This window comes from Phallusia mammillata, chromosome 1 (assembly GCF_965637545.1).
Source record: "Phallusia mammillata chromosome 1, kaPhaMamm4.hap1.1, whole genome shotgun sequence".
NCBI classification, from domain to species: Eukaryota; Metazoa; Chordata; class Ascidiacea; order Phlebobranchia; family Ascidiidae; genus Phallusia; species Phallusia mammillata.
This window is the reverse complement of record NC_137252.1, coordinates 35,875,659-35,893,615: the sequence shown is the minus strand read 5'-3', so window position 1 is coordinate 35,893,615 and position 17,957 is coordinate 35,875,659. Positions and strand designations below refer to the sequence as shown.

Genomic DNA, 17,957 nt, shown 5'->3' with positions numbered 1-17,957 from the left:
TGCCCGGGGGTTCGTTGAACAGAATCCAAACTATTGTTTGTTTTGTAACACCACACTATGTTGCCACTCACTGAAGAGGTTGGGGGGCATTGTGCTGTGATATTGAAACAAAAGGCTTCAGGTTGTGTAGCAGACAAGCTAGTGAGGGTTAGATTGAAGATTTGAGCTTATAGCATAAAGTGTTTGCGGATGGGGAATTAAAATAACATTTGAAAAAAATGAAGTTACCATCAGCCTAAGTGTTTTTCATTGATAAATTTTTTTACCTTTTTTTTCAGAAAAGTTTTTGTAAATTTATCAAACGACATTGTTACCATGGCTACCGACACACAAGGCCCCACGGTTAGTGACGTAATTGCACCCCCTGTCGCCTTTTTCAAGCCCCCCTCCAAGTCTCTACCGCGACCCCGAAACCTCGATGACGTCACAAAAGGACTTCGCGCGATTTTCGATGAAGACAACATTAACGTGGATGAGGTGAAGGAATACCTTAGTTCGTATCGGGCGAAAGTGGATGACTGGAAGGAGTCTGCTGTATTTGACACACACAGGTAGAAAATCTGAGTTTCTCATAAAATTACTTCGCCTGCAAATGCAAGTTTTTTGCTTTGTTGATAAACCTCAACCCGTCGTGCTTCAGACATTATTGCTTTAATTTGTGAAAACAATCCAAATCTAATAAGAAAAAACGACAAATTATTGAAACAAAGTCGTGGAGGTTATTGCGAACAAAATTAAACTTTTCATTTTGGAGAATTTGCTACATTTACGGTATCGCCCACAATATGTACAATGCGGTTTTCTTTTATCACCAGCAATTAATACGCAACACTAAATCCCTTTGTTGTCGACACGGTATTATGACGTCACTAAAAGAGGTTAGCGGTCGAAGAAATACCAACACGCGGCCGACACCCCAAAATTCAACCAATCACAAGCAGCCCCGCCCATATTTAGTCAACCGTAATTAGCCACACCCTCGTATCAACCAATCACAACTCGCTATCTCATGTTAGTGGTCGTTGTCGTCAAACACGACTATGAAGGTGGGTTGCCTTCCAATGTTTACTTCGTGTCATGGCGAAAATCAATGATTGACTTTGAACTTGTTTTTCAGTTTAAACTTAAGTTCAACTCGGTCTGTGTTTGCATCAAATATTGATATCTTAGTGATAGCACTGTCATTAATTTCAAGCAACAGTGTCAGTAAAACAAATCTAAAAACAAAATTGCAATCAAATGAACAAATTTGTTTGTAGCTGGTTTTCAAATTTTGTGAGATTACTGCAAATCAACAAACCAAATGTTTTTTTGGGGACACGCTTAAAAACAAAAACTCATTGAAAAGATGATTTGCAATTAAATGCGGTGGTGAAAATGTTTTTAGTAACAAACAAGACCGAACTTAAAAGTTTTAACTTGTGTGGAAACCAACGAGTTCTAACACATAAAAATAAGAGTAGCACTCGGATTATTTGCGGCGTATTTAAAAATCTTTAGGGCCCCGGTATGCAGTTTGAAAACCACTTGTACACAGATTTGACCTTCAGATTTTCATTTTTTTTTCATTTTCACTTCAGATTTTTACTGTTTTTTTCCAGATACACCCGAAACCTGATCGACGAAGGAAACGGGAAATACAATTTGATCCTCGTCTGTTGGGGGGAGGGACACGGAAGGTAAGTCACGTGGTACATGTGTGCAGCCAGACGTGAAATATTTACATGTGAACTTTTTTAAAAACTTTTACAAAATTTCAAATGTATTTCTGTTGCGACCCAAATATTCCTTAAATTTGTTTGTGGTTTCTCGCGACCCAATAAGGGTGTGCGCTGAAATACAAGGTCACAAACAAAATCAACCGATTACACGTCAAACAAAATTGCCAGAAAATTATTGTTACGCTACAGTTTTAATGCAATGAAAAACAAAAACAAAACGATACAAAGCAAAGTTAAGAAGCACCCTTGTTATAAAAAAAAGAACCATACCTTGGGAAACACTGCTTTACACAAAATTTCAAATCTATTTAGCTTGCACACTAAATAGTCGGTCAAGCTAAACCACTATGAGCTCGCCACTAATAAGCGATTATAGCTGATTCGCAACTTTTGACGTCATGTTGTATCTCTCTAGCGCCATCCACGACCACTCGGATTCACACTGTTTCATGAAGATAATGGACGGATCGTTGACCGAAACCAAATATTCGTGGCCGAGTGAAAAGAAAAAGCGACCGATGAACGTAACTGACGTCACAGCGTATGAGAAGGATCACGTGGCTTACATTAACGGTGGGTGTCTTGCGGTCATGGGATGTACCTTGTGGTCATTGGATGTAGCTTGCGGTCTTTGGATGTAGTTGGAGAAATGTATTTGCTCTGTCAGTCAATCATTCGGTAACACACTGGGTATTGCGCTTATTGTTAAAACTCTGGTCATTGTTTTAAGCACACAAACCTCCGTTACGATTTGACTGTGTTCATGCAGAAATCGTCGCGTTTAAACAGACGATCCCAGTCGCAGATAATCAAACGGTTTATTTACAATGCTCAATAGGTTGTCTCCACTGAGCCTGTGTAGCTCAGTTGGTAGAGCGCGAGTCCCGGAAAGATTCCCGTCGCAGGTTTGAATCCCACCGCAGGATAGATTTTCCTAGTCTGTGCCTTTTCATTTATGGGAATGCTTGCGAGACCGGCTGATTCGGTATGACGCCTTTAATATGCCTGACTTAGGTTGTCTTTATACTTTTTTTTTTATTACAATACAATATATTTACCAATATCTTTGTAACAAAACTGAACACACCTGTTCGTAGTTGGTGAAACAAAAATGTTCTTACTTTTAATTCACCCTGTGGAAAGCATTTCTAGGTTTTTGGTTACTGTAAAAGTATGAGCATTACCGCTTGATACGTCGAGATACACAGTAGGGCAGCGGTGTATGTGGATTTAACGTTCGTCATCACCGAACCTGTGTAGCTCAGTTTATCATTCGAAGTTTGCTTGTTCCAGATTCGATCGGACTTCACCGGGTCGAGAACCGCTCTCACACCAACAAAGCAGTGAGTCTCCATCTTTATTCCCCACCCTTCAACATGTGTCAGAGTTTCGACGAAAGAAGCGGCCACAAGGTCAAGTGCAATGTCACATTCCACACCAAATATGGAGAAAAAGTTTGTTATGTAAGTTCAAAGTGGCGATTTTTGACCAAAACGATATTTGAGAGAATTACAACTACATTTACGATTTCAAAGAGTTCAAAGTTACGATTTTTCACTAATACTAGGTTCTATGGTTTGCCGTTTTACCAATAAAACATTTAAATATTGTTGAAATAAATATAATTTTGTCCTGTTTTTTCACTTATTCGAACCTTGTCAGTTTATAGAAGATTTATTCATCGGTTTATTTCTCCAGAGAAAGCAGCAGTAGCCCGCGCATGCGCAGTAGACGTTTCGAAAAAGTTCATCCCAAACAAGTTCCGCTTTACTGCACTTCTGTTAGAGGAATGACGTCACAATTGATGCAGCAATGAGCATTGTTCTGTAACAATTGTGAACAAAATTTTGCAAGATTTGGTTTGGTAAAGTTGCTTTTAGAATACAGACAAAGACTGATTACGTTTATAAATGTTGAAATTTCTAATGACCTGAAAAACGTATGAACAAGAAACGCAGAATCCGATTACTTTTATTGACATAAATATAAATTATCACTGAACATTGATAGTCATTGTCACTGTTAACTCGTTTCACAAAATACACAAACCTTTACTAACTCGTTTTTAATTACTGTTATGACATGGTTATTTTTTTGTGTTGTTGTTGTTGTTACCATTGGATACGGGTTGTCGTTGATTTGGTGCCTCGCTTTTTCTGTGTTTTTTGCCACAAAAAATAAGCAGAAATATTTGCACATTTGTTTTGTGACGTCATAAGAAAAAGGAAGGTAAATTGGAAAGATACAGTTTAGTAAAATTATCCAACAATGAATTTGATTCGTGCTCAAGATACTGGAATGTGTTTCAGAATAAACTATTTTTAAGTCGTGTCCACTCAAATCAAACTTAAAAAACACATTTTTTGCTGCATTCTTAACGTAACAATTGGTTTGGGTGTCACAAGGGTATTTCCCTGTTGTGGACGTGACCAGAGCGTCGTTCGCAAACACCAATTTAGATTTGACATTTTCTGCTCGAAGCAATAAAACAGAAAGGTGGCAGTGACAGGATTGCAGTGGCACTTAGTAATAGTTTAATACCTAAGTTTATTAGCATTTGCAGCTTTTAACAAAAACTCATTAAAATGTATGGTCCCGCAGATTAACGGTAAACGACGCGTAAAACTAGGCTACTAACAATACGGTGCGCCACAGAGTAAAATAAGAAATTTTAAGATGGTTGATTGTGACCTACCAATGCTTTATTATGTACGAGATTTCGCCGGCTGGTGCATTCTGATTTTTTAAGTCATTTAGTTTGCACAGGGATTCCCAATCTCTCAAAAAAAATGGAAACTTTCCTATTCTGCTTCATTTCCTGATATTGAACCTTAATAGAGCCTTTTTTTCAAGCGCAATCAAATGCAAATAAAGAAGAAATTGCAGAAGTTATTTTAATAGTCTACCAAAAGTACAAAACTGTAGCATTAATAAGCAAACCACCAAATTGATTTCGCTTTGGAGCAAATTAAATCCTGCAAACCACCCATTTGTTTGATAACACACCTTCAAAAATCAGTTAAAACCATCGCGCACGGCTTGAGGCGTCTTGCAGCATGTTTATGTGGGCGGTGTCGCAATACTCGACGCTGATTGGCTGGCGCTCAAAACGCGTGAAGCAAGACCACAACGTCACACATCCTTGTGGCCTTATATACCGTGACTGGTTGTTGCAGAGGTAGACTGTGAGATAATGTTGTAGCTGAGAAGCTGGTTGCTTGGTGTGTTAGAAACTGACGAGCTTTAATCTTTCTGCCGTCACAATTTTAACAGGAATATGATGGGACTAAAAAACTTGGAATGTACTTGAAATGTGATTATTCGTTGAGTTAATATTGTAATAACGTATAATGTACATAAGATTTTAAGTTATGTTGCAGCACAGATGTTGTTGTAGGATGAAAAAAAGCGAACGGTAAACAATGGAAAAGCGTAGATGTTTGGAAACAATTTGTTTGTCTGAAGAATACAAAAACAATCGATCGCGCCAACAAAAAGAGCAGGTTTTAAATGAAGGCTTGCTTGTGCCGAAAGGGTTACATTATATAAAGTGTAAGTCAGCAACAACCTTTTGCGCGAGGAACTGAAATGATTTTTTACGATCCAGTTCAATTATTACATTACGTATAGTTTCGTTCTGCAAATGGTTTTGACCATTGTGACAAATAGCGTTTATCGATTGTTCGGTCATATTGTGATTTATTGACCGACCCTGGTAACATTTACGTGACCAACGCAAGCACGATGTACAATATGACGTAAGCATTCGATTATACCACTTGAGCTGTAGTTACCCACATCGGCCTGTAGTAGAATCACATCATATTGTTACGTCACATAACACGAATCACGACGTTGGTGCACACGCGCGTTTATGACGTATATAATGCGTTAGAACAGTGATAATTAATCAGTGCAGGTAGTGTGACGTTGTCGCTGTATGAGAGCACTCCAAAACCGAGGTACACCTCAACACGTGTGCGTAAATACAAATGGTTTGCCTAAACAATTATAGGTGTGAAAGTTGTGTTAATTTGCTGCAGAGAGTTGCATTGTTGGTTTGGTTCTATAAACGTTACTTTTTAATATAATTTCGTTGTTTTGAAAAATGTGCACGTTTGACTTTTTCTAGCTTTACTGTAAACCGACCAAAACAGCTGGTTGAATTGTTACTTTAACCACAAGAGTGTGTGGTATCGCAGAATCGAGAAAAAAACTTTAAAGAGCAGTGTATTTCGGGCAGGAACTTGGCCAAATAGTCTGGCGTGCCTGACCCATAAACAGACATGAAACAAACCTTGATCGGGATTCGTCCCCGGAAGTGTCCTGGGTTCGAACCCTGTGAAAAACAAAAACAAAAGAAGAGCAGTGCATATAGCCTTTGTATTGGCGTTGTTTAAAATCAAGTCGCTTTCTATTCACACAAAACGTTCAATTAAGCCTTCCGCCATACTATTTGAAAAAACTCATTTCAGCTGCTGTTAAGGTCTTGATTAGTTTTTGTTAATCCTTCTTTCCTGAACGAAGGCTAGCTTGCACCACACTCCGATTTCAACATCATGTCACAAATAGTTTAGGAAAAGTGCTGAAGTTATTTCTGTTTAGTTTCAACAACGCGAACTGTGAAAGCCACAGAATAGTTAACATATATTCATTTAACATGGAGTTTCCTTGTTAAACTCGGATTATTTTTGCTTCAGCATAAGCTTGTGAGGAATTGATAAAAGTATGAAACATTGTAAACAGCACAAAGTTATCGGAAACAGTATGTCGTGGTCGTGAGGTAGTCACGGACTCACGAAAACGTTTTACGAACGTTTACAAATATTAGTCGCCTGACTCTAGGTTTGATAGTTTGCAAGATAAATGTTTTAGTTAAAAGGTTGGTAAATCAGAGATTAAGTGAAAACAAATGTTCTTGTGTCGAAGAACAGTATTTTCCTCATTTCTCGTTTTCATTCCAACACTGAGCGATAGGAGTTAAAACTTCATTGTTATCAATATTGCTCTTACCAGGAAACGGTGCCAGAGTAAATAAACGAAAGCGGATCTTAACACGTCACTTATTGTTGCCTAACAATGAGCAACCGAAACTTTTTTTAGTTGAGCCACGATGTGTCACGTGACCATCGACAAAGTTTCCGTGTTTTGGGCGTTTAAACAGGGTGCACAACTTCCCCTAAAACTTGTAATGTCTTTTCCACAGTAAAAATAATAATGGTGAAATAAATAAAAAACGATTCTATACTTCAATAAAATTTCAATCAAATGTCTTTTACAGCTGTTTTTTTAATAAACAAACAGAAGTCAAAATGACGTCAACTTCTGCAGAAGCTGTGCTTACGGCTGCGCCGAGACTAGAGCCCGCGTGCAAATCAACGCGATCACGAAAAACCTTGGAACCGGCGCGAACACTTGATGACCTCATCAACGGTTTACACGTCATATTTGCTGATGACGTCGTCGACGTAGAGGAGGTGACGCACTTTATGGAGTCGTACTGCGCGAAGAAAAATGAATGGGAAACACTGGCGACTTTCGACACTCACAGGTTTGGAGGGTTTCCCGCTAGTTGGAGATGTTTCAAATAAAATCTTTAGCCATGGGTAAAATTTTGGGAGGTGTTTTAAGTGGGAGGGGGTGAGTTTTACTCTTATTTGTTAGCATTACTGAGCTGGTATTTTAACGCAGATAATATGTGTGCCAAGTGGATTAATTTCAAAGTTTGCTTAAAAATGACATTATCTTAACTACAAAATACTTTCCTTTTTGTGTTTTCTTGCAACTAAAAATAAGTAGATAATATATGTGGAAAGTGTCAAAAACTGCATTTATTCCAAGTTTGTTTGACTCGACAAAGTCTGATCATAGTCTTACCATAACCGTAGATGACAAAGTCTTGACTACAACCAACATTACTTCATTTTGGTTTCCGTGCAAACTTGTTTTTTTCCGCAGATACACCAGAAATCTCATCGATTCCGGGAACGGGAAGTTCAACCTTATACTTCTATGTTGGGGTGAAGGTCACGGAAGGTCAGTATCGATTTGACCTCTGTTAACCTCAACTTTACGTCACAACAATACCACGTGACTTGCAGTTCGATCCACGACCACTCTGATTCACACTGTTTCATGAAGATGATGGACGGATCGTTGACCGAAACCAAATATTCGTGGCCGAGTGAAAAGAAAAAGCGACCGATGAACGTAACTGACGTCACAGCGTATGAGAAGGATCACGTGGCTTACATTAACGGTGGGTGTCTTGCGGTCATGGGATGTACCTTGTGGTCATTGGATGTAGCTTGCGGTGATTCGATGTGCCTTACAATCATTGGGTGTAGGTGGAAAAATAATGTCCCTCTTAGCTGCTCGCTTCCATATAGTTTTTTCAGCGCGCATAAAAATCTATGCTTCTCCTAAACTGATGTGTGGCAACATTGGTCCTGTACTCAGTAAGCTTGTGTGTATGCCCAGACACACGAAAACCTATGCTTAAACTGGGCTGTGGTCCTAGCGTACACATCTAATGTTGCTTACAACGGTCCTCAGTGTACTCAGGAAGCTTATGTGTAAGCCCAGACACGTGAAAATCTATGCTGCACATGAAGTGCATGCTGTGTGGGCACAGCGTGTACATCTAATATTGCGCAGAGTGGCCTTCTGTATATTTAAGTCAGTGGTTCCCAACCTTTTTGACCTTGCGGCACCTTATCAAAGAGATAAATAGTTTGCGGCACCCTGGCAAAACTGGATCAATTTTATGAGGTTTCTGTATTTCAAATAACTGTATAAAACAACACAGAATGAGTTGTACAGTATAGCGCGCGTAAATAAATGTATTCATTCAAAAATCGGTGAGAAATTTCGGCTTGGCTTCTTGCACAAAGTCCATTAATATGTGAAGGCACATTCGATAAAGCCACGCATTTCTTCCTCGACTATAGGTAGTCGTTCTCGTTTTTATGTTCGTTAATACAGGAAAATCCACTCCCACATAGGTATGACGAGGAAAACTGCAACAAAAGCACAGTAGCTTTCTTTCCAACGCAAGGATATTCATTTTCAATTTTTATCCAGAACGCGTCGACGGGCATCTGCTTGTGCATCAGCTTAAAATTTTCGTCGTTACGCTATTTAAACTTTTTTATGGAAAGAAACGCAACAAGTCGAAATCTCTTTCACTCTGTTTTTTTCCTGGGTGAGAATCCTAAGTCTTACCGCGGAGTATCTACTTACCGCCAGTGACTCTCCAGAATGGAGCCGGGAATAACTGCATGACGCGAAACTTAATTCACACTGAAACTCGGTTAGAAATAAATAAATTCCGCAATTACGGGTTGAAGTTAAAATAAAGAATGAGTCGCAGTATTGCAATGTCAACATCTCACGGCACCCCTGAGCATTGCAATTGGCACCCCAGGGTGCCGCGGCACCCCGGTTGGGAATCTCTGATTAAAGTAGTGTGCGTGTATTGTCCAGACACGGACTTTCAGGGGGTTTACGTTTAATTTTTGCCAAACACCACCAACCTTACGATTTTCAAACGGAAGTTATTACACAGAACATGATTGTCTGCATAACAAGCGTAACTTCCGTTGTGGCACAATTACCGAATTATTAATACGTTCACACCGACACGAACTTTACCATTGTAGGTTAGACTGTGTAATGACAACCGCCCAATGCAGAAATCATAAAGGTTATAAATACCGCAGTTATTAATACCACCACTAACATCGGAAACACTGCTGTCTAGCTCAGCAAAATTTCCCAAAGTTATTTCCGCGAAAACTGTATCTTACTTTTACGTGGTAGCGGGAAGTACGTATTTACTGTGTTAAAGTTTTTTATATCCAATGTTTATTTATACATACACATGTATATACCGTTTGCTAAAATAGAAAATGGTGTTTCCGCCCGGAAAAGTAAATTTTCTCGGACTTAGGTCCAGAGACAGATAAGGTTTGCCAAAATCTAAATAAAACTTTGTTTTTTAATTTTTATGACTTATAGACCAGTTTTGCCAATGAGTATTAGGTGCGTGTATGTCCGGTTCACTAAAAATCTATTTATGCGTTTTACCTCGTTACAAAACCAACAATTTCCTACATCAGTTGTTCTTTGTAAAAAAAACGAAAATCCAACGCGCAGCATTGGGATTCGATTGTTTGTGACCAAAAAAGTTTTTGAAAAAAATTCTTACAAAGTCAAACCCTTGTATTTTTACGAAATGTAAGACAACAAACAACAAAAGATTTTGTGAAGCCACCGACCTTCAAAATCTTCAAGTCTTAAAGGCCCCGGGCCCGACGCATAACTTTCATACTTTCGTGCTTTGCTAATATATTTTTACCGCGCGATTGTCCCTGGTTTGTGGTTTTGTCTTGTACGAGTTTTAATTCTGCACATTTAAAAAATGGCACAAATAGTACAAACACTCAAAAAGAAACAGAAAAACTTGCTGCTAAAAATAATGTAATAATAAATATGGGACATAGAAAAAGACACAGGTTTTGATAAAAGCTTTGTGATGTCATATTTACCCCGTTATTTGCAATTAAACCTTCGAAATCAAACCTGCAATTAACCCATGTCATTATCTCTGATTCCAGATTCGATCGGACTTCACCGGGTCGAGAACCGCTCTCACACCAACAAAGCAGTGAGTCTCCATCTTTATTCCCCACCCTTCAACATGTGTCAGAGTTTCGACGAAAGAAGCGGCCACAAGGTCAAGTGCAATGTCACATTCCACACCAAATATGGAGAAAAAGGTTGTTATGTAAGTTTAAAGTTGCGATTTTTGACCAAATGCATAAGGTTTCAGGGATTTTTAAACTGGAACCTTTCGTTTTTGTACATTGTTTAACATTCTGTGTTTTGTTTTTTGTTCCTATTACCCTTGAATAGATACAAATGTGGTAAAAAATTGAGTGTAACTTTTTCTCACTATGCAAACAAATAGGGTGACAAAGTTTATAAATTCGCCCTTAAGCTATGTTTGCATTTATGTTAAAGCTTGCAACTTTTCGCAAAGCTATATCCTCTCAATAAAGCGAAACCCACAGTTTCTGAGAGTTTAGCCCCGAGGGCAACTTTTCTTCACCACAAACTTTGCAAAGACTCATCAGGCGGCAATTTTATATTCTTGAACGATCAACTTCTTGGCTCAATTAAACGAAAAATAAGCCGCACAGGAAACCACTGTGTCAAACATTGAACAAGAAATAGCTTGGAACAAAATATAGTTAGTTGTTACATCCGCTTGGTTGCGGGTTCGATTCCCACCTTCACCTTTTGTGTTTGCATCCAAAATTTTAGCTATGAACTGTTACTGCAATTCAACGAGCTCGTTGCATTCAGCCAGCAGTTAAGAATGAACAACCCCAGGCAAATCAAACAAATATAAGTCACCACACGTTTTGTTATATCCGCCTTCTAACATGAACATAACTCATTCATGGGCGTTGTACATTAAACTGCGGACAGTAGCAGTGTCTTTCGGGGTATTCAGCTTTTATTATAATGACGTCAAATGTAAAAACTAAATGCCAAATTCAAATTATTGAAAAGTTTCATATTTATTGTTGCATTGAAATGATATTTCGAATAACATGTGTTTTATTTGCGTTTTGAAAAAAGTGGTTGTTTATTGTGCTAGTTTTAGGCCTATTTGTAGTTTATCCGATAAACCACATATGTCACTATTCGTGTTTCCTCTTAGACTAATTGTTGTAAACTCCGACAAATTGTGAACTTCCCGTGTTAAGTGGTCGCTTTTCCGCTGTTTGGTAATGAACCACGAAAAGCTATTTTCACTACGGTTGATGTATGATAATAAATAAACGTTTGATTTCTATAGTCCACTTAAAATGAATATTTCAACTTTATGTTAAGAAGGTTTTCTGCTATTGGCTGCAAAGGACATTGATACGATCGTGTGTTCACTAATATTTACAATTGTTTCTTTATTTTTCAGAAAAACAAGTGCAAATAAAACAAATCTTGTTCCCGAGCAGTTCCGTTGTTCCATCTAACAAAAGTTCCAATACTTGATTCGAGAGAAATCCTCTACGTCCACGGAAATATTGTTTCGCTTTTTTCGTCGATTTTTGCTTCTATGTACAAAGTTAGCAGTCTCTGTTAAAATACGAAGTTTTATATTCTTGCTTGCTTAAACTTGTCACAGTCATTTATTTCGTTCGCACAAAATGGTTGAATCCGGTTTCGAACCCGCTTAATGCAATCAAGCGTAGAACTTTTTCGCATAAATGCATTATCATATTTCTACTTCACTTGTATTTTCACGATCACCGCTGTCTGTTTGGTGCATTACCTACTTACGTGTCGCTTTGTGATTGGTTAAACACCGTTTTAAAGTGGGTGTGTTCTTTAGTGAAAGCGTCGGTACACATTGTATGTTTTCTATGGCTGACTTTTCCCCTTTCTTCGCTCTGTTACGCTTTGCAGTTGCAATAAAAGTAACCAAACTGTTTATTTGGTTTGAAAGCTCTAAATAACTTTCAGTCAGGACTGCATGAATTGTATCGAACACAAAAGAAAACGCAGATAGGTTCCCCTGAAAAATATTGTACTCTCATGGGATACAAATATTTTTCAAAAAGAAAATCGTTTTTTGTTTTACTGGGATTGTTGGGAATATTTTATAGAAACAATACTACAACGTTGTGTTGACATTAAATAATAAATTAATTTTGTTTAGATTTTTTCTAATACAACAGCGCTAAATGTGGAAATAGTTTATCGCCCTACAGAGGCTGATTTTGTATAAACATAGGGCGCAAAGTGACCATGCCGCGTTTCGAGCTCTCTGATTGGTTGAAAATTTTTAGCCCAGGTTCCTGCTTTTTTCGGCGGCAGAGTTTTTTTGTCCTGAGTTTTTGTTTTCTCAGGTGATTATTTTGGTACAAAGTTTACAAAATTTGTCGTATTTGTCGATTGTAGTTGCTTATAAATCTTTTCAAACATTTTTGCTAGTCTGAAATACTTTTAACATACTAATAATAGCCACGGCATTTTCAAATATACTTGTACATTATCAATGTTTTGTTTTTTCTATTTCTACAACGGACAACAGACGTGTTTTAGTTTTATTTTTTATCGAAACCAATGTATTTTGATTTGCAGTCGATTTATTTAGTTACTAGCTAATTAGAACTTAGGCTAGATCAGTGCAGTGTAAATTTTACTGTGGCAAATTCCCTTTAAATGTATTTTTTTGCATTAAAGTTTCCTACTTTAAACAGTATTTTTGTTTGTTGTGATTTTTAGCATTACAAACTAGCTAGGACTGTAATGAATTCTTGAAATTGGGATAAAAAGTTTTCGCAGAAATTATGCTGCAAACTCCAGTTGGAGATTTGAATCATGACATCATCAAATACCAATCTTACTTGGCGCTGCTTAACAGCCCGACCACTCGTGAGTTTTGTGATATTATGTTTAACTAGTTTGTTAATTTTCTGAAGCTAAACATAATATTTTAATTATTGGAAAGAAGAATTGCAAACATTGTTGTAAATGCATTTGGTTATGTTAAATGAATCACTGTTTCAAATTAAAAATCAGCTACATTGATGTGTTATAATTTACCATATGATGTTTATTTATTTTGTTCCCAGTGTTCAGAAATTAACACAATATTTTAAACATTAGGAAAAATAATTGCAAACATTGATATAAATGCATTTTGTTATGTCAAATAAATCACTGTCTTAAAACAAAAATCAGCTGCATTCGTATTTTTGTTTAACACTACCATGTTCCAATTTATAGTGGATATTTTTTGGAACTTCAGTTGCAAATTATTTTTTACTTTCAGCGGATGAAAATAAGTTGAAAGCAGCTCAAGAAATAAGTGAACATTTTGAAGTAAGCCAAAAAACTAGATTTATTTTAAGCTAAATGCAACTTGGTGACATGTTTGTACTTACAGGATATTGCCCAGTCTGCAAAGTATCCTGAATTTTTAAATGTCTTTGTTCCTTGTTTCATAAAACTTCTGCAAGAAGGTGATCCTCAATTTATATCAGAAAACCCATCACAGGTAACAACATGCCGAAAAACAGTAAAGTTTTTTGTTTTACCCAAAACGACGAAAATAGTTAATATATGAAAATAATCTGATTCTATTAATACTGAAGAAATGTTTTATTAGTCGTGTAGTTCAAATAAAGTGTATTCACACAAAATGTTTTTACAGCAACTTCGGAAGTTGGTTTTGGACGTTTTGCATCGAATTCCAACCAACGATCACCTTCGAATTCATGTCAAGAATATTCTTAATCTCTGTTTCCAATTGCTAGAGGTAAGAAAAAGTTAAGTTTATTTAACAATACATTAATTTTCAGAATAATTTTGGTTCAACAAAACTGCTTTTAAGGTGGACAATGAGGAAAATGTGCAGGTTTGCATCAAAATTATCATTGAACTTCACAAGCAGTTTCGCCCACAGATGGCGCCAGAGGTAATACATGGTTCGGTGCAAAACGACTTATCTCAAACTGCAACCACATGATACATATTGTATATACAAGTGTATTGTTTATACTCAATGCTCTATTTTCTCAAACACCCAGTGCTTATATGTTGGTTTGGATTCGAACAATTTTCATTTCACAACGCTTGTCGTATAAAGTTTGTTGACAAGTTAAAGAGCTCAGTCATTTAGGTTAACAGTGAAACTGGGATAGGGTTATAAACTAAATTTAACACAACAAATCAACCCCACAGATTCAACATTTTCTGGCACTGGTGAAAAGGATTTATGCTGAACTTCCACAAAATATGGTAAGTAGCTGAGAACACACTGTATACAATACCACATTGCTAACTGTGTATGTCTGTCATTAGATCTGGTTGTTCGAGAACCCGACCATCACCGATGGGGGTTTACCCGATCCCCAGAGAATCGGAACCGTTACCCAGGTTACGTACAGAGGGGGAATACCCGGCAACCCCAGTCCGGGGGCAAAAAGCACAACAGTGAGTGTTTGATTGGTTGAAATATTTCACATGTAAACAACCACTTAAGTGTGGTATAGTGATAAAGTTAAAAGGTTCATTCTTTCCTTTGTGTAATGGCAAGCCTTGCTCAATGATCTATTTTAGTTCTTATATTAATTTTAAATTTACTATTTATTGTAAATATATATGGGCTATTTTGTATGGTGTACATACAATCTTCAAATCCTCGCACATTTGCTGATATGAGCAGCTAAATTGTGACATTTGATGACATGTTTTGTTTTCAGACTGTTATCCCCAAAGCTTTGAATTCAATGAAGGTTTTACAAGAAATTCCAATAACGGTTGTTTTGATGTACCAGGTATGGATTTTTGGGAGCAAATAGGTTTTATAAGTTTTTTGTTTCCTTCTGTATGATTTGCATGAAAGTAATTTGTGTGATTAAGTGTCTTTTTAGCAAAGCAAATGTGTATATATTTTACAAAATTTCCTGACTGACTTGTAATATTTCTTCTGAAAACTGCAACATATGTATGTTTAACACTGAAGTATTTGTCAGTAAGCAGGATTTTCCACAAGAGTAGTATCTAATAACATGATTTATATATTTCAGCTGTACAAGCAAGCAACACAGAACGTTGTGGCAGATTTTATTCCACTCATCATGAAGACTTTACTTCTCCAACCTTCAGCAGCAGCACGAGCTCGACCGAATTTCAACGCAGAATTGTTTGTGGATTTCACAGCAGCTCAAGTCAAAACTCTGTCATTTGTGGCTTTCTTTGTCCGACTCTATCATGTAAGTTGCAGCACTAGTTTGGAAGATACAGGGTGATGTAAGCAAAACTTGTTTTAACAGTGAGTTTATACATTTTTAATACCTTGCTAATTTGCTTGATACTTTTTTTATATGTTTATGTTTTTCTTAAGTTGGTGTTTTCTACTAGAACCTGTTGAAATGATTGGGGGGTGAGGCATCAGAACCACAACTTTGTGTTTATGAAAAACATTTACATCAATTTAGTCTAACTGAATAAATGTTGCTGCTAGATAATACACAAAAATCTCATAAAAACATTTAACAGACTCAGATAGGTACACAGACTTAGGGTTAAAAACATTGCGCTATACCTTGAACATATTTCATATTACGTTGCATTTCAGGAAAACATCATACAGTATTCAAACGAAATGGTTCAAGCGATGCTTCAACTACTGACAAACTGCACACCGGAGGTCGCTTCACTCCGCAAGGAATTGTTGATCGCTGTTCGACATATTCTTGCAACTGATCTTAAATCACGTATGTTAACCTTGCTAATTATGACAAGTTATTGCTACTCCAATTGTGTGTCTGTATGGGAGTTGTGAAGTCTGAGCACCTTTATGTGTTTCAAACTGTGTTTTGGAAATCAAAATCAAATCCTGCTGGTCAGATTGTGTCTATGAAAGTTCTACAACACAATTATCCAGCTATTTGACCCATGTCATTTTTGTATTGTTTACACATTTCGGTTTCAGATATTTTTGTTAGCTTAGGTGAAAATACACATACAGGGATCACCCGGTCAACTATAATCAGTTATTTTTGTAATTTAAAACCATTTAAGATGCCGTATTGTGTTAATATTGACTGATTTATCTATTTTCAGGTTTCGTCCCCCATATGGACAGATTGTTGAATGAGGATATTTTGATTGGTTCAGGCTGGTCAGCTCGTGAAACTCTAAGGATTTTGGCGTACAGCACATTAGCTGATGTTACTCATCAAGTTTGTGGGCAACTTTCATTGTCACAGGTTATTCCCAAAGATTCAATATTTATTTGAATCAATTGTTAACACTTTAATTTAAACAAACCTCGGTTTTATTTTGCTGAATAATGTAGCTCTGTAAGTTTGGCAGTAAAGAGTTTCCAATTTCAACTTTTGAATTTCTGAACATATTGACAATTGCAAATAATAGAATAATTTATGTAAACTAAAAATACAAAAATTTAGCATACAGCCTGTTTATAATGACCAATTTGGAATAAATTTGATCAATAGTGGATAATAATTGTGTGAATTTTTCAATTTTATATGATCCAGTTGTCATCTGCTGTTCATCTCTTTTCTAAAAATGTTCACGATGATTCGTTGACAAGCGCGTTTCAAACCATCTCATGCAAACTGCTTCTGCATCTGGTGGAAGGAATTACAAAGAAGAGTGAGACAGAGAAATGTCCGGTGAGTTTCGAACATTTATAAGATTCTACCTGATTGCATAAACACCAACTTTTGAAAGTGCAATGCATGGATCTGCTTGCAACTATAAAATATATATCTTAGAAGGTAGTAGCAAAACATTTTATTTCACACAAGATCTTATAAATTTGGATTTTAAAAAACTGTTGCCAAATGATTTGAGATTTTTTTCAGTAACTTGAGAATAGTTAAAATTTAGTCTTACAAACAAATTAAACTGTTAACTTGTCATTAGATGAAATGAACAAAGTTGACACATTTTTCATTTTCTTGGTTTTAAATTTTTTTTACAGCAACAAGGCCGAGAGATTTTGATGAAAATGTTGGAAGTTTTTGTTCTGAAATTTCGAACGATCACAAAACACGTCCTCCCAGTTTTGTTCGCTAAATGCAAACAGAGCGCGGGTGAAACTACATCCACTACAGCCACAACCCCAGCTACAGCTGCTACAACTTCAACGCAAGCAGACACACCACAAACTCCAGGGGTGAGGAAATTTGTTTTATTCATGTATTATTTTCAGTGTGTTATTATACACGACTGTTGTCTCCATCTCTCGTACTGAGTCTCTGGTGACTCGTGATTGCATAAAATACTACACACTGTTTATATGTGTTATTTTCTAAGGCAATTTTGTTGGTTGCAAACTTGTTGTATATTTTGGCTACACTCTATCAGTACCTGTTTCCTGTAGTGTGTTGCAAGATGTTTTGTGCTTTTTTATGTTCCACCTCACTCTAAACATGTAATGCTTTTGTTTTTTTGTTGGTTCAAATGAAATTGGGCAAGAAAAATTACAAATTACATTTTTCCAAACCTGAATGATTTTTTGGGACTTAAAAAAAAATTTTCCATTTTTCCAGCCTCCACCGACCCCAACAAGTCAAGTGGGTTTCTCCCTAACCCCAACCCCTTCAACCCCACTTCCTGGGGCCAAAATTCCAGAAGTTGACAAGAAACTAAAATCAGGTAAAAAGCATGTTTTGCAACAAAATA

At 36.9% G+C, this 17,957-nt stretch overlaps 3 protein-coding genes across 5 annotated transcripts in view; all 3 read left to right on the top strand.

Annotated features, from left to right (window-relative positions):
* The first annotated feature begins 244 nt into the window (after window positions 1-244).
* LOC145209603 (cysteine dioxygenase 1-like) lies at window positions 245-3,917 on the top strand. The gene is made up of 5 exons (XM_080079920.1): window positions 245-551; window positions 1,602-1,679; window positions 2,137-2,294; window positions 3,015-3,184; window positions 3,420-3,917. The coding sequence occupies exons 1-5, from the start codon at window positions 316-318 to the stop codon at window positions 3,432-3,434; spliced, it is 657 nt and encodes a 218-aa protein (XP_079936046.1). The 5' UTR covers window positions 245-315; the 3' UTR covers window positions 3,435-3,917.
* Window positions 3,918-4,917: 1,000 nt separating this feature from the next.
* LOC145209602 (cysteine dioxygenase type 1-like) lies at window positions 4,918-12,222 on the top strand. 2 transcript variants are annotated; one of them, XM_080079918.1, is made up of 6 exons: window positions 4,918-5,273; window positions 7,026-7,272; window positions 7,680-7,757; window positions 7,823-7,980; window positions 10,340-10,509; window positions 11,707-11,783. In XM_080079918.1, exons 2-6 carry the CDS (start codon window positions 7,034-7,036, stop codon window positions 11,722-11,724), a joined length of 663 nt encoding a protein of 220 aa, XP_079936044.1. In that variant the 5' UTR covers window positions 4,918-5,273; window positions 7,026-7,033; the 3' UTR covers window positions 11,725-11,783. The 2 variants fall into 2 exon arrangements, with proteins under 2 accessions (XP_079936044.1, XP_079936045.1); XM_080079919.1 differs by lacking the exon at window positions 4,918-5,273 and having other exon boundaries at window positions 6,984-7,272; window positions 11,707-12,222.
* Window positions 12,223-13,002: 780 nt separating this feature from the next.
* The window catches only part of LOC145212495 (transformation/transcription domain-associated protein-like), a 47,544-nt gene continuing 42,589 nt past the window's right edge, over window positions 13,003-17,957 (top strand). For both annotated transcript variants that reach the window (XM_080080638.1, XM_080080631.1), the window contains exons 1-14: window positions 13,003-13,169; window positions 13,570-13,619; window positions 13,684-13,794; window positions 13,951-14,055; window positions 14,131-14,214; window positions 14,481-14,537; window positions 14,601-14,732; window positions 15,002-15,076; window positions 15,329-15,514; window positions 15,880-16,018; window positions 16,368-16,513; window positions 16,805-16,942; window positions 17,254-17,448; window positions 17,825-17,930. In XM_080080638.1, coding sequence (XP_079936764.1) covers window positions 13,085-13,169; window positions 13,570-13,619; window positions 13,684-13,794; window positions 13,951-14,055; window positions 14,131-14,214; window positions 14,481-14,537; window positions 14,601-14,732; window positions 15,002-15,076; window positions 15,329-15,514; window positions 15,880-16,018; window positions 16,368-16,513; window positions 16,805-16,942; window positions 17,254-17,448; window positions 17,825-17,930 — 1,609 coding nt within the window. In that variant the 5' untranslated portion in view covers window positions 13,003-13,084. The remainder of the gene's footprint in view (window positions 13,170-13,569; window positions 13,620-13,683; window positions 13,795-13,950; window positions 14,056-14,130; window positions 14,215-14,480; window positions 14,538-14,600; window positions 14,733-15,001; window positions 15,077-15,328; window positions 15,515-15,879; window positions 16,019-16,367; window positions 16,514-16,804; window positions 16,943-17,253; window positions 17,449-17,824; window positions 17,931-17,957) is intronic.